Raw genomic sequence first — 26,455 nt, 5'->3', positions numbered from 1 at the left:
TTTGGCTTGTAGGCCCTTTCTCCATCTTCCCACGCAGTATTTTCAAGTCTCCCGCACTCCCTCTCCTTCGTTCCTTCACTGTCTCTCTGTCTCTGTCTGGCACCTCATCCTCCTCTGCTTTTCTCTTTGGGTCTTTTTCTCTATATCAGGCTCACTCTCCTGCCTTCCTCTTTTAAGGCCCCTTATGGGTAAATTTGGTCAAACTTGATGATCCAGGATTATTGATACAGGTGCTGTTAGCACAATATACCTTTTGGGTTTTCCTTTGGCCTTCAAACATACAGTCATGATAGTTCCTCTTATCCCTCTTCTTGGGTGACCGTGACATTCACCATTTTTTGAATGTCATGGTTTTGGAGTTTTCTTGATCTGGTGCTCCCTGTCTGCATACCTTAAAAATGGTGGGATAATAATCACTGTAAGTCAGTATTAAATATTTACAAATGTGTGCTCTGTGTTGAGCACTATGATAACCTGAATAATCACATTAAAATTTTTAAATTTCCTGATAACAAATCTGTGAGCTAGATACCATACTCTGCATATGTGAAAATGAGAAGACAGGCAGTGGAGGATCAAAGAAATTGCCATGTCTCATGACAGAGCTGGACCATGAACCCAAAGAAGCTGACTCAGGAGCCTCCTTCCTCAGCCATCTCTCTAAACTAGAGCATCCAGTCCACTAAATTCAAGCAAAATCTAATGCAATAATTTAAGAAAATTAACACACAAGTAGGATACCACTGTGCAGAATTATTTCTCTCCATTTACCCATCTCTCTCTCCTTCTGCCTGTCAGTGTGCACAAAAAGATTTCTAGAATGCTATTGTTGACCATGGTTATTTCTGGGTGATAGGATTTGGGGCATTTTTACTGTTTGTTTGGTTTGGTTTGGTTTGGTGGTGTGGGGCTTGAACTCAGGGCCTTAAGCTTACTAGGCAGGTACTCTACCACTTTGTGCTTTATTTATTTTTCTAATAGGGTCTTGCTTCCATGCCCAGGCAGTCCTGGACTCCGATCCTCCTATTTATACCTCCTAGGTAGCTAGGATTGCAGGAGTGAGCCACTGCACCCAGCTCTGGTTTTTGTTTTCTTCTCCTAGCTATTTATGTGGCTTGAATTTTTTCTGAAGAACATGTATTATATTTTGGATTTTTTTCTCCAATGGCTTTATTGAGATACAATTTATATATCATAAAATTCATTCATGTGTATATGACAATGAAGTCTAGTATATTGACAGAAGAGTATAGCTATCATTATGGTCTTATTTTAGGAGAGCAATTGTTCAGTCCTGTGGTAAGTCTGTGTTAAATTTTATCTGACACAGTCCAAAGGGACTGCACCATTCTATACTGCACAAGTATCGGCGTTCCCATTTCTCCACATCCTTACCTATTCTTGCTATGGCCCTTCTCCTTAATTATAGTTATTTTAGTGGGTGTGAAGTGGTATTTGGCTATGTTTTGATTTGCAGCCCCTATCACTACTAATATTTGCATCTTTTCATTTGTAAAGTGCCATTGGCATATCTGCTTTTCTACATGTATTATTTTTGCTTTGCTTTGTTTGTTTGTTTTTTTGGTGGTTTGAACTTGTTAGGTAGGTGTTCTACCACTTGAACCACACCCCTAGTTCTCAACACTTTTATAACAACCCAAACTATTAATTAAAAGAAAAGATTTTGGTATCTTTACTTTTTCAGTGGACACATTACACCATTGACTCAAATTAAGCCTGTAGCCAACCCACTACCCCAAACCCTGTCCTCACTGGCTATCGTGGAGCCCACTTCTCACTCTCTATTGGGCTGTTGATTTTATGGAATCGAAATGCTGGAGCTAGCGTTTATCCCTGTTGGATTTCACCTTGTCAGCTTCGACCCGATATTGTCACCTATAAAAATAATATTTTATCTCAACTCTGTCATCTCACCTTACCTACCCGGCAACAGCTTTTGGAGGTCAAAATATCCAAGAAGGTGGAATTTTAACCATTACATTTCTGTCTTTTCTGAATCAAAGTGAGTTCATATTTTTCCATAAGCAAGCAACACACTCAGTTGTGATTCGTGAAAATTTGTTAAAACAAATTCCTAAAAACAAAAGGAACATAGTAGACCTATGAAGCTCTGTTTTCTAACCTAGGGACACATCTTTCATTTGTGAAAAGTTATTCAAAGTGAGCACTGCCACCCAACCTTCATAGTCATACACTTTTGTCATAATTTTGTTTAAAAAAAGATTGATGAGAACACAAAATATACACAATGCTACTGAAACGTAAACATGTCATATATAGGTTTTTTAGCACATTTTGAGTCTAATTTCACTCTTAGTGGGGTTTTTTTTTCCTCTGGAAATTCTAGATGACTCACTGCCACCTTTATGCACCAATTACTTTCTCCATCATCCATTGGCAACTTGCCTTTTCCTTGAGCAGTCTCTGGAGTCTTTGCAAGCCAACCCCGTCTTGCCCCACCTCTGACGTTCCTCTACATATCCTTCTTAGTTGGTAGAGGACCCCTCTTTTGTTTTATTTTCTCCCTTTTACCCTCCATCCTCAGTCCCCACTTTTCTCCCTTCTCCAGCACCAAGTCTAGTTATCTAAGTCCCCCAGTCCAAGTGGCTTATGTTGTTTAGGTAAACAACATGTGCACCCAAAAGAAGTATTTACAGGTCTATGTTTTTAAAATATGTAAATAATATTGATATGTCCTACTGGATTTCTTACTTTGATAGCCTAATGTTATGTCTTTAAGATCTACCTATGTTAATATTTCTGCCTGTTTCATATTAGTCCACCATATGCACATACCAAGCCTACTTATCTATATCTTTTCAGGTATATGCTCATCCTGAAAAACACTTTCTTGAACATCCTTGTAAATTACTGTATTTATACTGTTCTCTATGCTAGTCAGAGAAAATGTTCATTTCTCTGAAATGTGCTGTTTCTACCTATGGACAGTTTGCTACCTATGGGGAGATTGCTAAGTTATAGGCACATGGGTTCAAAATTTCCATAAAAATTGCTAACTTGCTCCCAGAAGAGCGGTAGTGGTTTACCCTCCCTTGGCAGTAGGATAAAGGCTTTGTTTATATCCTACAGCATTTGGCGTTGTCTGATGCCATAGTTTTTACCAGGGTGGTGGAGGTGACAGCATTTCAGTAGAGCTCTGTGGCCTCCTCCGTGGTTTCTGGTCAGGGTGAGCAATGGACAAACATCCATCTCTTCATAAGATTATGTAACTTGTCCATGCTCTCTCATTGTCCTTTTTTTTTTTTGTCAATTTCTTTCTCTAATTTTTTTTTGGCTGATTGGCATTGACTCCCTATGCATTTTATATCTTCTAGACTGTCACCGACTTCTACCACTATTAATGCTGCCTATGATGTCCCTCATTGAGCCCATGTGTCACTTTTGATCATTATGAAATTCATCAATTTATTTCTTGACAACCTGAGCTTAAGGTTTTACTTAAGAATTTCTTCATAGTCAAAGGACAGACAGGTATCCCTACCTTTTCTTCTCTTAGCTTTATTGTTTTTCTTTCACACTTTGACATTAATTGAGTTAAGTGGGTGAAGATAGGAATTCAAATGTGATTTTTCCTATGCAGTATGACTTTCCTCCAAAGTATTTTCTAAAAAGCTTATCTACTTACTACATGTTTGTCAATCTGTTCTTATAAAATACTTGCTTTTCATTGATGTGCAGTTTGATTTGGGGACTTTCCATTCTTCCTAGTCTATTTGCTTGTTCTGCACCCAAATGTTACAGCTACCCTTACTCTATCATTCTGAATTGTCTCATTTTTTAATAGAATGTTTCTATTCTTTCTTTCTTCTTTTTCAGAACTACTTAGTCACCCAAGAGCCTGTGTAATTCTGTATGAAATTTAAAACCAGTATTACAATCCCAGAAATGCCTACAGTGATTTTAATTGGAATTATAATGAAATACATAAAACCGAAGACAAATGCCTTCATAGCAATACTAAATTTCCTCAGTCATTTACTTAGACCTTTTCTTTGTCCTTTTACTAAATCAATGGAGCTTAATTTTCAATAAAGGCATAAGACCAGATGCTTATTCAGCTTTGATAAATTATATCTTTATATATATATAATATGTGTATTATATATGCATTGTGTATTTCATATATAATGACACATAAATGATTTTCTAGATTAATGCTATATGTTCTGTTTGTGCTCCTGTTACCTCATCAGAATTGTGTTTAAGAATTGGGCACCAAGCCGGCGCTGGTGGCTCACGCTTGTAATCCTAGCTACTCAGGAGGCAGAGATCAGGAGGATCACAGTTCCAAGCCAGCCCGGGCAAATAGTTCTCAAAAAAACCCATCACAAAAAAGAAGAGGGCACAAACACCTGAGTGCTGTGCCTTCTTGTCTGTAGCTGTATTTAATATGTTTCTCATGTCCACATTCAATGTCATTAAACTTTTGTTTCATTTGTGGCAAATGGCTCCAGTGAGATCAGAAGCTGCTAAGATGGCTACTTCCACATTACACTCTCCATCACTTCCCTCAAGGTGTAGCCCAGTGTTATGTGCACACAGACAGGAAGAGAGAGCACAACCTGAGGGGCTCCCAGCTGCACTGGAACCAGATGACTGAGCATATTCTCTCCTCTACCTGTGACTTTGAACCAGCTCCTGATCCCTCTGAATCTCACCTTCTCCATTCCTAACATGGACTAAAGAGGTATCTCTCTTCAAAGAGAAAATGGATGTATCTTACACAGAATTTGTCATGTGGAACCAATACCAGCTATTTGAATTAAAGGCAATGCTTAAATCAGCTATTGTCAAGAGAAGAACAAAGACTGTACCCAATGACTAAAAAGTATATCCAAACCTACCCCAACCAAGGGTATCAAAGACAATTAACAGCTGGGTCTGCAGACAACAGGTGTATTCACTAGTCATGGCTGAAAGGAGAGGCTCCCATTCCTGGGCTCTGGACTTCCTAGAGTGGGTCAAGGAACATTTTCTCTGGGAATCTGTTCTCTTGGGTGAAAGAGGAAGCTACTGTGGGTGGTGAGATACTCTTCCTCTGCAAAGAGATAATTTCAGCACAATCCCAAATAGTATAATCGAGTTGGCCACATAGAAATGCAAATTCTGTCCATATTAAAAAAGTACACAGACAGAAGCTCCCATCCCCTTTGTCCATGGAAGATATGTTCCAGGACCCCCCTGTAGATAACTCAGATAACAAAAAACCCTACATATAGTTTTTTTTTCCCTATACGTACATACTTATGATAAAGTTTAACTTATAAATTAGGCATGGTAAGAGATGAACAATAATAAAATGAAACAATATGCTGTAATAAAAGTTATTCAGATTTTATGAGTTGCTTTTTTCTGGGATTTTCCACTTAATATTTTTGCCCTATGATTAGGCACAGATAACTGAAATTTCAGAGGGTAAAGCCTCAGATAAGGGAAGACTACTGTAGTTCAAACGAATAGGCACCTTTCTCATTTATAATTTCATCTTACCTTTTCTTAATGGAGGGACTGGAATGAAAGATGATTACAGAGTGAGTGGGAATTTCTAAGTGTAGGATACCATAAGGCATGGTGGGGGAGTCTCTGTAAACCCTTCCAATGGGGTCCTATAGTGGTAAAAATAGAGGGACAACATTGAGACCAAGTCATGAAAGCCACAGGGGGCTGGAGCAGTGGGGGAGGAGAAGAGAGAAGATTTGAAGAACAAGCATCAATACTCATTGTGAAAGACTCACAATGATTGGCTCCTGCTCAAAAGCAGCCCTCCCTGACCACCCTGGAAGATTATTTCCCCTGTCCCCTGCAGTTACTCTAGAATATGACTCTGTTTGATGGAGCACTGCCTTTCACTGTCTTGCTTATTTGTTTGCTCTGTTATTGTTCATCTCTTCCACTGGGTTGGAAACTGGAGAAGTGGGGACCTGATCTGTCTAGATCAGTGTACCTAGACCAGTGGCAGGCACAGAGGGGACACTCAATAAATGTCATTCGAATAAGTGAAGGAAGCCCAAATACAGCAGAAATGGGGTGACAGCTATTTCTTGTTTCCTACATCACGCACGGGTGCTGGGTGTAAGTTAGAGGATGGGAATGTGTTTTGATGGAACAGGCAAGGGCCATCTCGAGGAACACTTTGAGTTGATCTGCCTGGAACTCCAGCAATAAGGACAAAGGTGGGCAGGTCCCTGTAAATCCACGAATTTCTGGTTTATCTTTACATCATTATTGTGGGGTGATGTGAGATACAGAGCCCATGACAATGGCCTTGACTGAATGAGTAATGCAGCAAGTTACAAAGTTCTTAAATGGAACTTGGGGCAGATCTCACTCAGACTTTTGGACTTCTCTGGCCTCTGCTCATTGCACACATGGTGGTTAGGATTATGGGGGGAGGATTTATATGAAGTATAAATATATAATTATTATTCTTTTTTGAGACAAGGTCTTGCCACGCTGGACTTGATCTCACATTCCTCCCATCTCAGCTCCCTGAGGGCTGAGATTACAAGTGGGCACCACCACACCATACTCTCACTTTATTTTTTGGGAGAATAAAGAAGATAGACTTGGAAGGATGGCAGACTTCTAATGAAATCACGTTTGTTTGTTTGGTTTTTTTAAAGAAAACGGTAACACTAAAATCATAAGGCAAACCAGTAGGGGGTGTTAAAGATAAAATTACCACTCAGAAGTCAATGGAAGTGTAGTTACAGGCAATCATAGCACGTTGTCTGTTTCCCCTGTAAGCGAATTAACCTTTAAAAATAAAATTGCTGCTGATTGTTCTTTAAATCTCATTTTCTGTGCTTTCTGAGATCGTTTCCAAATGTCATCAGTACATTTTTTAAATCTCCAAATAAATAGTACATAATAGTAAACATAATTATTAACTCTCCCATACATTTTAAATGTTTATATTGTGTACCTTACAATGAATAAATAAATCATGATATTCTCAAAAATTTATATATTGAGGCAGTTTTAAAGGTATTTTAAGATTTTGGAAATTTGAATGGGAGCTGGACATGTGGCGCAAGTGGCAGAATGTCTGTCTGGTAAGCGGAAGGCCCTGAGTTCAAATCCCAGTACCACAAAAAAAAAATAGGATACAAAATTACACATAGCTCTTCATCTGTGTTTTGTTCTGTTTGAAGTAATGATTACGGGATTATGAATATAGCTATGGATGAATTTTATTTTCTTTCTTATGTTCTATGAGAATTCCTTTTGTAACTTATGAACTTTCTTCAATAAATATGTTACTCTTAAAATCAGAAAAAAATTGGACTAGTGGTGTGGTTCAAATGGTAGAGTGTCTGCTTTGCAAATGCAAAGTCCTGAATACAAACCCCAGGCCCACCAAAAAAAAAAAAAAGTTCTTTGGGTTGGCAGAGTGACCCTGAGTTCAAACCCCAGTACTGCCAATAAAATTAAAATAAAATATATTTTAAAAATCAGGAAAAAATTATAAAAATCCTCATATCTTTTTGATAGAATTTAATTTGTCTTTAAGGTATTTGTTGTGATAATTAGTATTTCCTCTTTAATAGAAATTCTAAGGCATCATAAAATGCTCTGCCTGTGATCATGTAGCCCATGGCAAGGAACTGGAATCCAAAAGAGGGTCCACCCTCTTGGATGGGCAGTGTTACCTGTGTCCTCCCACCAGGGAAAATGCACAGGACTGAACTGGGGCCCTTGGTGAATGCTTTCCGGGACTGCTTTCCTCTTCTCACTGACTACCTCAAGGAGACCAGAGCCGGGGCTTGACCTTTTGCCAAGGGAAGGGAGGAATCCTGATCTATGTCTCTGGATTATGCCAGTTTTCAAATAATTGGGTTTGTCTGGTTGAGATAATTTCAGATACAAATGCTGTTATTGCAAAGGCAACATTCCCATGCTTCTAAGTTGCTAGAAGACTCACTTTACAATCACCACATTCTTCTCTCCTTGAACACTTCTTGAGAACAAGATAATGCCTGATCTTTCTCAACAAGGGCCTCAACCAGCCCTCAATATCAAGGCTTATGCTTGTCATGGAGTCATCATAAACACACATTCATTCACTAATCATCAGCCTTAGGATACTGTAGCTTGAGAACATGAGTTCAGATTCAAACATGGTAGACAGATGTGCAAAAATTCACATCTTATTGCCCAGTATTGTTGGATATTTTATATTTTTCCAAGGTCCTAATACCCCCAAAATAAGTATCTATGAGAAACCTGTGTTCCTGATGTTCACAGAAGCTTTAGATAGCACCCAGAGATAACTAAATTTCCATTTGGAAAATTGAAAAATCTTGTAATTTATTTGCAAGTGGCTCTTTTGGTCTTTTGGAAGGTCAAGTGCATCTGTTTCTTTCCTTCTCTTGGTAAACAACCACCCCTCCCCAAAATAGTTACCTGGGGGTCCCATATAGACCTGTCTTTAACTTGTCCCTAAAAACTTGTCCCAAGTAGAACCCAAGCATCAGTATTTTTAAAAGAGCTCCTTGGACAATTTGAGTGCTCAGCTAGGTTTGAGAACTACTAATTTAAACTGCCTGCATGACATATTTAGTGTCTGTGATTTATCTGATGCCAAGTCTTTGGTCAAGAATGAAACATCCAATTATAACACAGATCCCACGGGTAAGATCAGTTTTAGGCTTTTCCATGTGGTTTCCAGAAATGTGCTACAGTGAGAATCAAGCATTGTTAGTGTCCCAACACCTACAAAAGAAGTACCTAGGAAAAACTTGTGTTCCTGATGTCCATAGAGGCTGCGGACAGCATCCCAGGAAAATCACAATATGGGTTTCCTACCAAAACCCCACCTTCTGTTGTAAGTGGAATATGGTAAGTAGGACATCCTTATAAAGACAAATGGTTACCAAAATTGATACTTGTGTTGAAAGAGTGAGATTTTGCTGCTAAGCCAACAGCCCTTGTCCCTAGGATACTAGCACTCATAGATCCCTCCAGTCTCCCCTTATCCCTATCTAACAACTGGACCTAGAAACAGAACTCCTCCCCACAGCTCTCATCTCCATCCTATTCCACTGCAGAAGGATCTGATTTTCTGCACACTAAGCACAGACCTCAGTGTGGGAAGATGGAATCCTACCTGGTCTGAGCTCAGAGGAGAGGCTGTTCTGCATAAAAGCAGCTAGGTGGATGCCACAGATGCACAGAGGGAAACAAGAGTGGGTGAAGGAACTGAGAGAATTGAGACTGTCCATTTGGCAAAAAAGAGGAGGGTAGAGAGAGAACAATGTGTCAGAGATTTAAAATGTGAGTGATTCTAGATCAATATCTAAAAAGCCCTATCAGACAGAAATTAATTTTGAGAAGGAGATTCATGAACTGAAATGCCTGAGGACAGGATATTGGGGATTAAATAATATTATGGCATCTTTTCAAATTTAAGCAAGTGCCTCTTTATTGGATCAAGAAAAGTGAACACAAGGCTGCAGGAACATAAGTAAGCCTGCTGGGAGCTGGTACTGACCACGTTAGGTTCCTTAGCCACCTCCAACACTTTCCTCTCTCATCCCCATGTCTGCCAAGTGTTAACCAGTTCTGTACCATGCCCTGCCCACACTACTGCCCTCCACGTGCTCTTGGCACCTGTTGGAGCCAAAATGGCCATGGCCTGGAGCTGAGCAATACCTAATCCAGTAGTGTGGGGAGACCATGTGCAGGTGTTGTGGGAGGCTCAGGAGACAGCCCTTGAGAGAAAACAGTCTTCCCAGGAAAAAAGCAGGGAATTCATCCTGAACCCAGAAAGCCTGCAAACTATTTTATCATTTTGAAAAAAGAAAGATGCTTCCTGAATTCTTTCAAATTGAAAACAGTAGTGTGTGTGTGTGTGTGTGTGTGTGTGTGTGTGTGTGTGTGTGTGTGTTGAAATACATCTCTCTAGAGAAATGAGTAAAGCAAGGTTCTTAAGATAAATTTATATGAGTACCCAGGACATCATGGAAAATTCCATTTTCAAGGAACTGGTTCTTTAAATTACATGTTTTGGATAACCCTCTTTTTTTGTTGTTTGTTTTGTTTAGAAGCAAAACATTTCTGTTCTCAGAGTTGATTCTTTTCTGATTGCCCTAAAGCTAAGGCAACAGCATTGTACAATGGAAAGAGAAGGGGCTGGAGATCTTGTTTTGACATTAAGTCAATCTGTGACCTTAGGGTAAGCACTTGTACACTGTCAGCCTCAATCCCATCCCATCAGACAGGACTGGGTCATAATATTCCTGGTACACAATTCTCATTCCATAAGCTTGGTGTCCTTTGTAAAACCCAAACTGCCTGTGAGAGAGACATCTACCCAACGCATACTTCCCCTCCCAACCCAAGAATCAAATGCTGCCAAGCCAAGTTTCTGATTATGCTCAGTTCAATTGTTGACAGTTGAGACTTCGGAAATTAACTCAAAGGCAGCTCAAGACCACCCAAGTTCAGAGCAGCCCTGTTTCTTGCTCTTTCTCATCCTAACCAACTCTTTTCTCCATTCATTTTTATTAGCCTATATTAATTGTACAAAATAATGGGTTTCATTATGACATGTATATAGTGAACTTTGATTATTACCCTCTCTTGTAACACTCCCTCACACACACACACACATACTGGTCCCCTTCTTCTTTACAAATGGAAATTTTCCAAATGTCTTTTTTTCTAAGATCTGGATTCGACATATGAGAGAAAATATGTGATATTTGTCTTTCTGAGCCTGTCTTATTTCACTTAATGTGATGATCTCAGTTCCATCCATTTTCCTGTAAATTGCATCATTTCATTCTTCTTCATAACTGAATAATACTCCATTGTGTATACATAACATGTTTCTTTATCCATTCATTGGTTGATAGGCACCTAGGCTGATTCCATAGCTTGGCTCTAGTTAATAGTGCTCTGATAAACATGGATGTGCAAGAATCTCTATTGTATGCTGACTCATATTCCCTCAAATATGGCAGTTCTAGGTTTAGTTTTCTGAGGAACCTCCATACTGATTTCCATAGTAGCTGAACTAGTTTACATGCCACCAGCAGTTCTAAAGGTTTCTTCCCTCCTCCTCTGTCCTCACCAACCTTTGCTAATTTTTGTTTTCTTGATGATAGCTGGGGTGAGCTGGAACTCACTGTAGTTTTGGTTTGCATTTCCCTGATGGCTAAAGATTCAACGCTTCTCTTGACATCAGGTCTGTCTGTGCATGGCGCTTGACGCGGACATTTCTAGCTGGAAAGTTGCATCCAAAGCTCCATACTCCTGGTCTCTTGGTAGGTAGGGGACTGAAGTGGGGGGACGACAGAGCAAATTCCACATGTTGTGCATACTGCATGAGTGGGCCTCCCTTTGGGGACCAGAAATGGCTGACCATGTACAAGGGAAGGGCTTGACATTCCTCCCAGGCTGCCCACACCCCTCTGCTATTTGAAGAGCTGGAAACACTCAGCAGGCTGATCTTCTGGAGAGTCAGGTGATTTAAGTCACACATATTTCTTTGACATGGATGTCCAAACAGGAAGCCAAAGGGAACTGGCTTTTCAGTTTTGGCCTTATTAAGGCAGCATGTGACCAGAAACGGACAAGACCAACCAATCCTGCTGTATTCCCACTGTCTGCAGCCTAAGAAATCTCCCATGTACTGAGATAAATGATACAAAACCACTTTCAGTACTTCAAAATGGAGGTTTCTCCACTCTTCATGGAATTCGAGCCCACATTTCCAAGTCAAAGCAGGACCTTAGCTGACACTTTCATACCTGCCAAGAGTTGCTGATATGAACCAGGTGGCCTGCTTCAAGCAGAATTCAATTACCCAGATGGCAACTGCTTCTTAATTCAAAACTTTAATAGCGCCTTTCTTTTCCATTATGAAAAATGAGAGGGGGAAGAAAATACATTGAGTTGGAGCACTTCTACTTTATGAGGTTAGAACCATGGGAGGGAAGTGTGTCCCTGGCCTCTGCCAGCTCCCTGCAGCTCTAGCCCCAAGCACGATGCCTGTCCAGTGTGGCGAGCCTGCTTATTCCTGGAACAGAACTGATGGGCCTGAAATTCAGCCTCCTCTTAGGTCTGTTCTTAGGAAACTAGAATAACTCTCCCTCACTAATTAGCTATTGCATTAGCAGATGGCATCCTTTTTTTTTTTTTTTTTTAAGTAAAAAGGAAAAATGAGAAAAGGTTTTAAATTGCATTTTGAGGCACTGGGATTTTTGGCCTTCTAAATCAGAAGGTGAAAATCTCTTACCTGGGCTACAGCTCCAATGTTCTAGTGGGCATATTTCTCTGGTCCTCATGTGGAGTTTTATGCAATAAGCAGATCAGTTCAGACAGGCTGAGCACTTACTAACCTCTACACTGGGCTTGGTGCATCCAGCGGGCTGTGTTTCAGTAGATGGGTTTTTGTTGTCATTATTGTTGGGGAAGAGATGAGTAGGGGGAAGAGGAGAACCAGTGTACCACTCCCTTGTCTTCTCAACCCTGTTTGTGGAAGCCCTCATCCTTCATGGACCCCTGTGTCTCCCAGGGTAAGTAGGAATTTGGAGTCAAGATAATTCCTTACACTTCTTGAATAGTTTACTAGATGGAGGCAAAGTTCTAGGGTTTTGTGTGTATTGTGTCAACCAATCCTCATGGCAGCACAGAAATACAGTGACTAAGCCATGTGGTTTTTATAGGTTAAAAGTTTCAAGTCAGTAAGGAAAATGCTATTGTTTGAAGAAGATATTTGGTTGGGATACTGTTATTTTATCAATAGATTTGGTTCTACCACTTCTACCATTAAATCATCTCCACCACCATCACCTCCATCATCACCATCAGCACCTCCACCATCCTCTCCATCATCACTACCATAATCTTTGTCATTGTCAGCAGCAGCAGCAGCACCACCACCATCATATACATCAGCACTATCTTTAGTACCTCCACCACCAGCAGCATCTCCACAATCACCATCACCTCCTATCACCATCCTGGCACCGTCATTACCACCTCTCCCACTACCTTCACTGCTATGTCTTCAAATTAGGTATGATGTGTCAACTTAGCAGGGACTTGTCAAAAAGGCAAAGAGCTGAGATTCATCAGCAGAGGCACAGGGATATCTTTAACTTGAGACTTTTGGACAATTGAAACTAAATTATTCATCAATTTGGCCCTTCCACCTTTCTCTTCAGCCTATTTGATTCTAATCTTTATTGGGAGATGGGTTGCCAGGTGGCTTCATATTTCTTTAGTCAGTAGAATTGCACTGGCCCCTGAGAGGAGTTGTGTTTACCAAAAAAATATCAGAAACCAAATAAAGTACCTGAGTCTTCCCAGCAAATCAAGCTATCTTTTGAGGTTAGGGAATTGTATGTTAACTGTTAAAATTGTGCCTTAATCCCAGTTTTTCATCATATCTACCTATCTGACAGGCTCTGTTTAGGGGAAGGAATAGACGTTGATGAGAATGAAGGGACATTGCTATGTATCACAAAAAAGGAGGAAAGGAAAAAAATCAGTATGCTATCACAAAGATTTGGGAGAAATGACATCTTGGTGTTCTGTGTCCAATAACAGGACTAGAGGACCTTTGACAAATGGGCTGGTTGTACAGGTCTATCCCAAAGTTCTGCTACTGCAGAGAAATTTTTTCAAAGTACAATTCTAACCATTTCACACTCCTGCTTAAAACCCTGCTGTGTTTCCCTATGGCCTACAAGATGAAGGTCAAGCCCTTCAGTGGCTCCAAATCCTCCATCATCGGAATTCTGCTCATCCCCCCAAGCCAACGCCTGCTGCTTTCCCTCTCACAACCTAGACCTTAGCCATCTTCAGCAGCTGGCCAGTTCTCCACCAGACTAAGTTTATGTCCTGAAGATTCTGCCCAGGTGCTGTGTTTTGAAGTTCCTTGACCCTCACAAACATACTGCCCACTTAGTGAACTGCCATCTATCTTTCAAGGTCCAGCCAGGGAAGCTCTTCCAATTCTGCAGGTAGAGTCAGTCACTTCCTTCTTCCTGCTTCCATTATGCTCCTCTTTGCATGTCTTTCTTTGATGCTAGTCGGTGAGTTCATCTTAGGTCTTCTTTATACATCTGCACCAGACACTGTGTGGACACCCAGTGATGGCTATTCTGAAGAGTTTTTGTTATTCTTGCACAAACTAGTTCTTACTTCTCCTGAATCATACACAAGTACTACAGATACAGGTTGAAGGTTTTTATGAGAAGGAAGAGAAAGAGGAAACCCTTCTCAGGGGCTTCTCTGTAAGAGTTCAGATGAGGAGCTCATCCATCACAAAAATGGCAGCCTCCCGAGTAAAACATAAGCTGTTAAAAAATGAATTGAGCTGGTTACTATTTTTGTACCTGACCTACTTTTTGGTTACTTCTATGGCTGTTAACAAACCTTTTTTTTTTTTTTTTCCAGACTTTTATAAATGAACTAAAGCACTTTCTGATGGCTTTGTATTCTCATCTCTTAAGGTGACTCTTCACTCTACTGAGCGGAAAAGCTGTGTATTCTCTGATTCCTGGCTTCAATGCAGAGGCATCTGTGGAAGACTACTGTTCTCAATAGAAGCAACTTTCATGGGACGTTCTTGATTGTTTTTCCATGGAAGATTTTCAGGTCAAGAATAGAAAATCCATCCACCCCAGGGGTGGCCCTTATTTCCTTAGTGGCTTTATATCCCCGAGATAGGCAGGGGTGGATGGCTGTCCCTGCCTGCTGTCTCTTCTACACTTGAGTTTACCACTGGGTTGTAAGCCTGCCTGAAGCCAAGAATATAGATGACTAAGGTAGCAGAATATTTTTGGTCTAGATCCTTTCTTCATTGCCATTTGATTTTTGTTTACCATGCCCCAACGGCTGTTGGTTTGTAGAAAACAATTAGTGAGTTTTTAATGCCAAGGTATTATAACATTTTGTTGTGTTTTGAGTTGGGATGAAGGAAGTAGAAGTACGGGGCAGGGGTTGGGGGTGTAGGGGATGCTAGAGGACAGTAATCCTGACTCTTAATTTTAGGATCCAGTGTTTTACACATGTGAAACAAGTAAAGAATTATTTATTACTGTTTTATTTTTAAGCACTGCTCTTAACAACAGCAAATTATTCAAGTACAGTTGGGTTAAGGGAATGCTGAATAAAACGTCTACGATTTGACTATGATGTGGTTGATAATTAACATATGACTGTCACCAAGGAAATTTCCAGAGGTAAAACTTGAGATCTACAACCATTGATAGGAGATAATGCATTGAAAAGAATATCAAGGAACTTTCAAAAGGAATTAAGAGCTGAGCAGGAAATGGAGTTTGGAAGGATTGCTCTGGGATGATGGGCAGAGTTGGCTTTAATGAAGTCGAGTGGCTTCCTGGGGAAACTTGGGAAACAGGTAAAGGACACAGAGGCACACTAACGATTGTTTTCACACTAACTCTAGACCAAGCTAGGCCAAGGAAAATCTTGTCATTCCAGAGTCTTAGCTCATTGAGCTCCCAAATTTTTGCTTCTTGTGGAAAATGCTAATTTGCTGTGAGCTCCAACTCATATTCAAAAGTCCTTAATTGCAATGGTGTTTGTTCAATTCTGCAAGTACTTACAATAAGTGCTAACATTCTTGGCTCAAACTACTGACTTGCACCATAGTCTTCATACATCTGCTGACTCTACTCACAATGACTGGGCCAACCCTCCATAGTTGTGATCAAATCCTCTTCCAGGCTGTCCACATTGGTAGCCTTGAGGTCTGTAAAGGCTGAGTCTTTGGGCCCATCAGTTTAACTGCACCCCAAGCTAAAAGTGTAAAAAGAGCTAAAACAGTAATAAGAAGCAGATAGAATAAAGGGGCATTACTTTGCTTGCCCTCTCTTATAGAATCTTCATTTGTCTCCTGCACTGGTCTGCAAGTTAGAAAAGGTAGCTGAAAGCCCAGCCACTATTTTTGGATAGGATTAACTAGTGCCAATCACTCCCTAAGCCTCAGTTTCTTCATCATAAAATGAGGAGAGGATTCAAGCTTTGATTGCTAAGGTATCATTCAGATTCCTCTCCTAAGAGGAGAAATAAAGCCTTTTCCAAGAAAAGCACTTTTTCCTCCTTTGGTCCCCTGTGTTCCAAGATGTCTCTCTTGTATGTGAGACCTCTGCACCTGACTTTTGGCCCTGCCTTATCTTTTTACTTGGTTCTGTCAGCATGTCCATATTTCATCCAGGCTTGAATTCTTTTCATCCCTTTTTCTCATGGAAGTTTGGTTCTATGCTCAAAGACCAAATGTCAGAAGTAGGAAGATGGCTTCCATCTTGGAATTTGGAGGCCAGACTCCCTTAATAACTACCTGAGGGGCCTCATGAGAGTCTCTGAGCCTTCAGTCTCCCACTCTTTGCCTTGTAAACTTGTAAAAACTCAAAGGCATTACACATGTAAAACAACTGTATGAAGCCAAAAGCAAGCTCCAGGATGTGGTTAAAGTTCCCTTTATATTTTGCTCCCCATCTCCAGAACACAGCTAGAACTTCGGGGTCATCCTGAAAGGGCTTCAGCAACCTAGAGCTGCCAAACAAATGGTTGTAGAGAAAAAAGAGAAATGCCTTGGTCTACCAGGGTTGTTTTGTTGAATGAATAGATGGTAATTTTACTTATGGAGGGAGAGTAAGGAGATCCCTGGCAGGAGAAAAACTTACATTGTTCGGACTTGTACTTTCTAATTTTGTTGCTGCTGCTGCATTTTTTCCATTCAGACCAGTACCCAAGGGGTAATTAATCTTAAACAAGCTAAGTTTCAGCAAGAAAAAGCCTCATTCCTACAAGGTAGCAGTAATGAGGGCTGTCCAGCATGTAAATGTAGCCTTTTCTAGACCCTAGGTAACTTGTTGAAGTAACAGTGTTGCCAAGTCCGTTCTGCATCTGGAGGTTCTTTCCCCAGCACTCATGACTTTGAATTCTGCCTATAATTCCTCTGCTCGGGATGGCCTGGACTGATTTAATCAAGTTTGTAGCTCACTGGAGGAAAGAGACAGCTCTGACCATGCATTTTTCAACAAGAGACTCCATGAGCAACAGTTCTGACACATGATGAGAATTATTACCCTAAGGATGTAATGGGTACCACAGTTGCTAGGTTTTTCTCCTTTCCTTCCTACTTTTTTTTTTAAGCTTCATATCCTTATTTGTTCATGCTAAATTGATACTTGAAGAGATAGGATTGGCTTTACCGCATTTAGGAAGTTACTATTTTCTTTGTTTCTCATAGGAATTCCCAGAGATGTGGAGTGATTTTCTCCTGCCAATCTTCTGCTTTCCCAGAGTACTTGACTTCCGGGCAACACTGTTAATTAATTTTTTTAAATGTTGGGGAACATTAGCCACTGCAGTTTCTGCTAAGAAGTAGAATCTATGAGAGGCAAGCCCTGCAATGCAGGGGTGGGGGGAGGCCTCATGGGTGCTGGGTCCCTCAGAGAACCCAAGGCTGCACTAGAGGAGGTGTGTAGGTGAAAAGCATGGAGAAGCAGACAAATCTTCAAGAATCTCCCTCTTTTTGCCAAAGATACACATTCTTTTGGGTTTCAGGTTTTTCTCCCCAAATGCACAACGTTTCAGTCACTTTTTGGATCGTCTTTTTTTTTTTTCTTGGATAAAGGGTCTTGCTATGTAGATCAGGCTGGCCTCAAACTCGCGATCCTCCAGCCTCAGCCTACCTAACGCTGGGATGACGGGCACGCACTACCACGCCCCGGTCATTTTGGGTCTTGAAGGAAGAAGGGAAGTATGTGCGTGTGCGGTGGCAAGGGGGGGAGGGGGGAAGGAGAGGGAGGAGGGAGTTGCTTGGGACCCCTGATAAGCCAGTGCAGATGTATTCCTCTTGTGTCGGAGGGGGACGTGGGCAAGAGGACCCCGGCTCAGAGGAGGAATCCCAAAGGGCACCTTTTAAGAGCCTGGGGAGGCCATCCGCAGGTGGACGCGGGGCCTGGATTCCGCAGAGAGGCGGAGTTCCTCAGGCGAGCCTCAGTGGCAGTCACACACAAGCCCCCGACCCATCCCCTAGCCCCCCCCCCAAAAAATCGATCCATGACCTGCTGGAAAAGCCACTGCGAGAGAGGCTTCTGTGCCTAGTCGGTGGCAACAGGGGGAGCCCATTTCCAAGACCTACCGCACCCACTGCGGACCTTCTGTGCCCTACTCAGCAGGCCGGTCACGCAAGGCGGCGGGAGGAGGGACGCGGGAGCGCCGTGGCCGCAGAGTCCCCGGTGCCCAGCAGGCAGGCAGGCGCGCCCTGGAGCCCTCCTGGGACTTGGGCACGCGCGCCCCGCACCCGGCGCCCTCCTGCCGGGAGCCCTGACCAGCCGCAGCCGGCGCTGTCCGGGCACAGGAGGGGGGCGGAGCTTGGGGCGTGGGCGGAGCCAAAGCCCGGGCCGGTGTCAGGTTGCTCCGGTAACGGTGACGTACGAGGCGTGGGCGGAGCCAGCACGCAGGTTGCATATTTTAGGAAGTGAGGAGGAGGCGCGGGCTCGAGCTGCGGCAGGGTCTGGGGCGCGGAGCAGCGGCGGGAGGAGGCGACACGTGGCAGCAGCAGCGGTAGCAGCCCCAGCAGCGGCGGCGGCGGCATCGGCCCGGGCCGCCGGCCGCTCTCCCTCCCTCCCGCCCCGCGGCAGCCCTAGCTCCCCTCCTCTCGGCTCCCCCGGTCCCGCTCGCTTGGCCGGGAGCTGCTCTCTTCTTTCCTCTCCATTCTCCAGCGACAGGACCCGGCACCGAGCACCGCCACCATGGGGAAGGGGGTGAGTGTCGGGCGAGCCCGGGAGGGGACCAGGAGGAAGTCTGGAGGGCGAGCGCGGCCGGCGGGAGCGCGGAGGAGGAAGCGGCGCGGCTTCAAAGACGACGCACTTTGGAAATGGAGGGAGCGCAGGGACCGAGGGCGGGCGCGGGGCCGGGGGCTCCGGGTTGGGGGGGGGTGGCGCGGGCACTGCGAGGCGCCGCGGCAGCTGGGCGGCCCCAGGACGGAGCGGCATCCCCGCGCGCGGCTCCCCACCCCGGCTCCCCTGGCCGCCGGCTCTCGCCTTCCTTCTCCCTCCGCCCTCCGTCGCAGCGGAAAGCGCGCTCCTCCCCTTCCCCTGGGGCGCTCCGTCGGGCCCCCTCCCGGGTCGCCGTTCCCGCCGCGGCCCGGCGCCGGCGGGGGCAGCCTCCGGGTCGAGGTTCCTTCTCCTGGAGGCGCTGGGGCTTCGCCAGCTCCCCGCCGAGGCGGCCGGCCCCCCACCCCCACCGAAGGAAAAAAACTGGCTTCCCCTTACTGCGGAGCCAGTCAGGCTGGCTGGTGCCAGAAAGGGTGTGACTTCACCGCCCTAAGATGGCCTTTAAGGTATACTTTTGAGAGCTGTAATGGGCCACTTGCCATAACAGGATGCGCCCTTGGTAACTGGAGTTACGATATTTTTTTTTCTTTTTTTTTTTTGCGGTGCTTGGGATCGAACCCAAGGCATTGCACATGCTAGGCCAGCGCTTTATCACTGAGCTACACCCTCTGTCCTGGAATTGTCTTAACGGTGGGGGGAGGGGTGCGGATTTATTCCCACTAGGGCTTTTCGGTCCAATTAAACCCGAAAAAGGATCCGATACCATGGGCAGTAGGTGATGGTAGGAATGCCTTGCCTGTTTCCAGCATCGCCGACTCACCGAGAGCGGTCCGCAAAGGAAGCGAGGGTCAGGAGATGAGTGGCACGGCTCTTTAACAATTTCGTCTCGCCACCTTTCAGTGCCAGGAAACCTAGTTTGCTCACATCCACTGCAAAAGACTTGAGTTCCCGACCCCAAAGAAGCCCACAAGTCGTATTGAGAAATTTACCCAAAATAACCCTGACAAGTATCAATTCGTGAGAATCCGGTGGGAAATCACTCCATCTTCTCCTGCACTTAAATCACTGACACTCAGTAGGTCGTTGCAACACCCTATGGCGCCTGGGTGTGACTGAGTGCTGGGCACAGAGGGAGAGTGCATCCTTGGGGGACTCAAAATGGATTTTGAAGGAGGCAATTGAAAACTTTGGGCCTGCTAGGATGAATAGGGACAAGTGGGAAAGCACAGTGTATCGCTTTTGAAAGAAGCTTAAACTGTGGAGGGCTGACCCAGGTCAGGTAGTATCCAGTAAAAAGCTGAGTGCCCAGCCTCTCTGCTTCCCACAATGGAAACTGGGTTGTGGCCTGGGCTTGTAGAACACCATCATACTCTAGGCCATTCCTATAAACAGTTCCATGTTTTTAAAGATTTATTTCCCAAGTGGAGACGAGTGATTTTAGAGAGTGAAGAGATCAAGGTCTAGGAAGGTGAAATGATTTGCTGAAGGTCAAAATGGATGGTTAGTGACAGAACAGATGCTGAACGCCTGTGGTCCCTCAGCCTAAGCTACACTTAGTCCTTAACCATTGGGTTACATGCAAAACTCAAAGCTGTTCGTCACATGAAACTGGGCTGTTTGCAATGCTGAATTAGATATCTGGGTAACTAAGTTATGTCTGTATGTCTAGATGTCTCATAATCACACACACACATACTCTGTATAGCACAGAAGTACCACACCTGAGAAGTTAGCAGAGGTTCACTGGATCCTACCAAAATGCCCAGTGACTGTGGTAAACCGGATGGCATGCTGCCCATCTGCTGGGTGGGAGTTTAGCAATTGGGGTCCTCTGGTAACATTGAACGTGTATATGTGTTTCCTAGTGACTAACTGTGATAGTTGAAATGTTCAGAAGAATATTTCACGCTGAAATGGTGGGATTTTTCCACATGGGGATTAGAATGTGGGTGGAGTGATGACTAAATCCCTGCTGATATTGGTTAACCAGGAAGCCTGTGGCAGCTAATTTTTTTTAAGGTCATTGTTATTTCCCTCCCCTTTTCTCAGTGTCCTTTAGAGCTTAGACTTTGATTATACTTCAGGTGATTCTGTTTGTCCTTAAAAATCTAGGTCCTAAGCATTTGGTAAGAAAATGAAAGAACAGCTCTTGCTGAATCATTCCTGGATGAAAGTAGGATTTTGTCCCTTTTTTTTTTTTTTTTTTTTTTCCCTTATTGGTTGTTTTTGCCAGTGACTTGGCTTATGTCCCCAGCTAGGCCTACCACCCACAACTGTGTAGCGTACCAAAGGTACACACCATAATTGTTTAGAAATGCAAGAAACTTATTTTCTCAAGTTTATAAAAGAAGGGAAGGAGAGTGTCTAACTAGCTCTTCACTGCAGTTCTGAGTTTGGTTTGAATATTAACTTAGTTACCTAGAAAACAAGTCATAGCTTATGGGCTGTGATTTAAAGAGGGGTGGGGAAGAAGGTCCTGGTGAAGGTTGCACAAGGGGTACACATGTCAGCAGAAATCCTGCTAGTATGGGAACGCTATCAGCTGCCCTTTTGGAGCTCAACTTGAAAGTGTGACTAAATAGCCCCTGGCTGCTATAAAGCTGGTACTTTAGACTCAAAACATTGTAAGGCACAGTCCTTCCAGTGGAAAGTTGCCCAGCCTGGCCAGAAGCAAGTGGGCCAGTTTCAGGAGGCAGTGGTGACTGGTCCTGGGAGGCAGGGAAGGTTGCAGGTCCCCCCCAACCACCTGTGCCTGTCAGTTGGTCAGTGCTTGAGTGTAGCAGTTGGAGCTCTTGCGTTTTAGAAGGGTGTATCTCTCTTGGCTAGCATTTGTTACTTTGTGGTGTTCTCTGCTGGTAAGTTTGTAACACTGTAGTGACTCACCTTTAGGTGGGAGGGTAGAAGAGGTGGGGGAGGGGGATGCTGCACCATAAATCTGAGAAAGGTGGAAAGCAGCCAAAAAGATTCTTGAGAAAATCCAGTTAAGAGGTGTATCCAGGTGAAAGCCAAAAAATACAGATTCTTGGGAATGTTATTTCTAAATCACATTTAAAAATAAAAAGTGAATTTATTCCAGTACCATCCAAAATTCTTGCTTGCTGATTAGTTTACCAAGTGCACAGATAAGTGCCTTTCTTCAAATCAGGCTCTGTTCTTTTAATTAAATACATCTAAATTTAAGAATGAGGGGGCTTATAAATAGCTGTGGAGAACTTTTTGTATGGAAAAGTAAATAAAATTGTTGCTTCATTTGAAAGCAAACAGTTCAAAAAAAAAAAGAAGAAGAAACGCTAGAGCTCAAGTCTCTAGTCTGGCCCAGGGGTAGAATCCTCACCCCAGGGTCAAGTGGAGTCATCTGTGTTCTGTTTATAGAGCGTGCAGTGCCAGTGTGCTGTTGGGCTATTGCTGCACAGACTTAGCAAGTAATTGGAGCTGAGCAGATCCAATCTTCAGAAACTCAGTTTGCTGTTCATCAGTCAGTTTCAGCCCCGTCCAAATGCTAGAGAACAGTTTCCCCTGAAAAACATATTAAAGACTGGAAATACTAGTTGCTCCTCATAGGAAAGTCAGGCGGAAGTGTCTATTGAAACTGCTGAGAACAGGACAAATCTCCATCTGAGAGTTTCCACCTACTTTCACTTTTCAAGTAAAGGACTTTAACCAGGGTTGATTGTCATTTTCATGGTTTTTTTGTTGTTGTGAAGTGAAATGGGCTTTTTTCAGCCTTTGGGAAAGGGAGGGAGCCTGGTTGGTGGTGCCTCCTTCTGTTCTAGCCCAGTGGCCCTCTGCCAGCCAGCAAGCCAGAGGAAGAAACCTGGGTATCAGATCAGATGGGCTCACAGTAATCAGGGGTGGCTGGGTTTGAACAGCAAAACACTGGGCAAACTGGACTCAGCCCTGTCCAGTTCTCGATTGTGCTGAGAATATAGGTCCAGTGAGCGATAAAGAGAACTCTTAAGATCTATTGGCTCCTTTTATATGTTTTCGGGAAAGGATGCATAACCGAGTCAGGTCTGAACTTTTTCTCACATTGTTGTGAATTGAGTGTGTGAGAGGAAGTGTGTTCTTTGGCTGGAGTCAGTCAGAGACTGTTCTTTGCATATGACTCACTTCATTAGTTGTGCTGAGATCTTTTGTTGGGAATCCATAAGAAGTTCTCACATTTATTTGACTGATGCTTTGGGAAAGTAGCTTCTGTCAAGGAGAAAAGAGGGGTCTCCCCTAACCTTTCTCTGTGGTTTGGTTTCATTTGGATCTTCAGCCAAGGGAACTTTATTCAGTAGACACCATTCCCAAGTTCTTTGTGCCTTTACAGTGAAATGTATCTGGATATTGTCTCTTTATCTGGCTTTATTCAAACCCTGTTTAGTAACAACAATCCCATTTTCTCTGATGAGCTAAGAAGTTAGTTCCAGGTGGCTTGTGCTTGTCACTGGGACTTGCATTGTTTGGGGGCCTGATTATCAGTGGATGGTTTTGTGACCAGCATCCTTGGTGTTTATCTTCCTAGTCTGTTACATCATCAGGACCCTAGGGCACTTTGGAGGGCTTACCCTTTTGTAGTTTTCTTTTTTTCTCCGTGCGATGCTTTCTTGCCACCATTTTTGTTTTACTATTTCAACTCATGGGATGTTTCTTAGGCCTTAGATGTTTTTACCCTCCAGTCACTTTGCTTCCTAACCTAGGCTTTGAGGTACTAATTGCAGACAGTCAGGACTTTGCTGGGAATTGATTTGGCTCCCTCGTAACATTTGTACCAGTTATTAATCTATTCTTTCTCAAACCAGGGTGATCTAACAAAAAGGAGGGGTTGTGTGTGGAGGGCAGCAAGTGCAAGGTATTAGCAGGAAGTTTTTAACTCTTCCAGGCACCTAATGCAGAGGTGGGAGGGATGAGAGGAGGGAGTGTGTGTTTGTTTTAATAACTGGAAAAACAAAGCACTTTAAGAGGCAGTAAATCTCAAGTTTGTTGATCATACATTTAGAATTTTTATTTTTCAAACGACAATGGGTACAGATAGGTGAGTTGGCAGGCTTGTTAAGAGTTTATATATACAGGCAGATTGGGGAAGAAGGTTAAGTGATGTTTGTTTTGGGAAGAGAGAGTCCAGTGGCTAAAGCTATAACTACTGTCTTTGTCACTGCTGACTTACGAGCTGCAGCCTAAGGTGAGAGGCACACAAAGAAAGGGACCTACTGCTTCGGACTCTCTGGAGTCTAATCTCCAGCATACACACAGAGGGAGGTAGAGAAGGAACACCAAGGAAGGACGATCCCTTGGGTTTCCTCCTCTGTAGAGACAGTTCATGCCTTCCCAGCCAGAGGTGTTGTACCCCTCAGATCCCTGCAAATAGAAATGTAAATAAACTGTGAATCCATTTTTTGATGGATAATTTTATTTAAGGTATTTTTTAATTTTTTTGACAGGCTGGGAACAAACCCAGGGCCTCACGAATGGTAGGGAAGTGTGCTCTGCCACTGAACCAAACCCCCAGCCTTTGTATTTTGTTTAAGTTTTAATTGACATGGTAAAATAGAAAATACCCAAAGTAATTTTTTTCCTTTAATGGTTTAAAGAGTTTTCCCAGGAAATGAGAAATGGCAGTAATGTATATGCTAATTAGAACCGAGTTATAATAATACCTTTGTGTTGTACTTGGCAAAGTACCTTTACACACACACCTGCATTTCAAGGTTTGCTAATCCATCATTCAGGAAAATTGGAAAGCCCCCACCTCCTTTTCATTAACTGTAGCCCAAACTAGACAGTACCTCTAGGCAACCAGCAGGGTCAGAGCCTGTCGCCAGCTTCCCTGCCAAGGTGGAATTTGCCCAGTGGAGTTCAGAGGTACCACTTCTACACCTTTCTTGACCAGCTGTGACTTAGGCTGCATTTGGGGCACTTTTGCAATCCTGTTGCCTATCTCGCTGGTCACAGGCTTTGTTTTAGATTTTCAGAAACAGTGCGGTTCCTTGACTAACCAGACTATCAAAATGTGTTCTGTTGGTTCTTTAATAGTTAGGCCAAGTGTTGGAGGAGAAGAGTGCGTGAGGCTGACTGCTCAAGGGCATGTAGCTGGCAGGCTGCAGCCTTGGAGTGGCTTGGGGTTGAATTCACAGTGCCATCAGAGACCTGCCTAAGGGAGTGGCACCCTCAGGCTCCCAAGAACCTTTAAACATTTTCAGCAGACTTGCTATCAGGCATGGTTATGGTGCGACCATCCACCGTGCACAGTTGAGGGCCTTCAAAGACTGCCCTGCTGGGGCTGGGGTAGGTATGAAGGCCTCGAGTGATCATTTCTGGGATGGAAGTCCTTTCATAAACTTCATTGTACTTCTTTTGTGTGGCTTTTTTTTTTTAGCTGCTTATTTGGGGGAGGTTTTCTGTAGCTGTCATATCTGTCCCTCACCCTCCCTCCTTTAAATTATTAATTAACTGAAGAAGAGGAAAGAACATCTTCCACTCTGAAAGGTCTTGGAATAGCTCATTCAGCATGTTTATTTTTTACATGAAAACCTTCTTAATGTGTTTAACCCTGGGTCCTTCTGTCCAGAATTGTCTCTTACCATCTCTGGGAACCTCTTCCAGTGACTCAGATCAAATAGTAGCAAAGTTCATAGCCAGTCTTTGAGAGGATGGAATTGCTTGGAAGCACAGGAAGAATAATCACATAGCCTTAAACTATGTCACACTGGGCGAGCCCCTGCCCTTGCTGTGACTTCCCAGTTCTTAAATTAGAATGGGGAAGGGAAAAAAAAAAAAAATCATAACCCAACCCACTTCATTTTTACTAGAAGCCCTTGTGAGGGTGGTGTAGCCTGTTGAGTTTCTCCCTTGCATTTTTTTTTCTCAAGATTCTCAAAGGGGTACCTTCGTGGAACATGATGGGATTAGGAATTAGTCACCCCAAGTTTTCTAATTGAGAAAGTAGGAATTGCATGTCAGATGCCCAAATGACTTCAAGATCACTGAAGTTAACTGAGGAAACACTGTATTTTTCATTACCCCTCGCCTTGACTTTGCGTTTCCCAAGTGCTTTTTAAAATAAATAAGAAAATGTTATATTACCCAATTTTATCACTGTTCCTTCTCACCCCACTCCCCTAACACACCACACACACAAACTCTCAAGACTCAACTATGAAATTGCTGTAGCTATATCAAAAGTAACTTATTGACCTCCCCCCCAACAAAACTAGGGTAAGCTCATGTTAAATTACTGTTTTACTTGTGGAGAAGAGCTGAATTGCAGGAGCCTGGGTATTCTGAACTGACATTGCCTAGTGAAATAACTTCAACATTTGAAGAAAAAGCAATACTTTTCCCTTTCACAAATGACTTCGTTTTAGACTCTGCTTTATAGAGCATGAATTGAAAAAACAAAGGGGAGAGTTATCCAGGAACCTAACTTTACTGTTGATAGCTGTGAAACTGCAAGCAAGACATTTATTTTGTAAACGGCGATAAAATTTTGGAATGTGTCCAAGGCCTAGCTGCTCCAGTAATTCTCTCCCTTCTTTCGGAGTGGAAAATATTGAAAGTCTGAGCATAATCAAAGCATACATATAGTGGAGCTGAGAGGT

At 43.1% G+C, this 26,455-nt stretch overlaps 1 protein-coding gene across 1 annotated transcript in view; it reads left to right on the top strand.

Moving 5' to 3' along the window:
- The first annotated feature begins 18,538 nt into the window (after positions 1 to 18,538).
- The window catches only part of Atp1a1 (ATPase Na+/K+ transporting subunit alpha 1), a 28,531-nt gene continuing 20,614 nt past the window's right edge, over positions 18,539 to 26,455 (top strand). Inside the window, exon 1 of the mRNA XM_074050679.1 lies at positions 18,539 to 18,800. Coding sequence (XP_073906780.1) covers positions 18,789 to 18,800 — 12 coding nt within the window. The 5' untranslated portion in view covers positions 18,539 to 18,788. The remainder of the gene's footprint in view (positions 18,801 to 26,455) is intronic.

Source organism: Castor canadensis, chromosome 12 (genome assembly GCF_047511655.1).
Source record: "Castor canadensis chromosome 12, mCasCan1.hap1v2, whole genome shotgun sequence".
NCBI classification, from domain to species: domain Eukaryota; kingdom Metazoa; phylum Chordata; class Mammalia; order Rodentia; family Castoridae; genus Castor; species Castor canadensis.
This window is presented reverse-complemented; position numbering and strand designations above follow the sequence as displayed.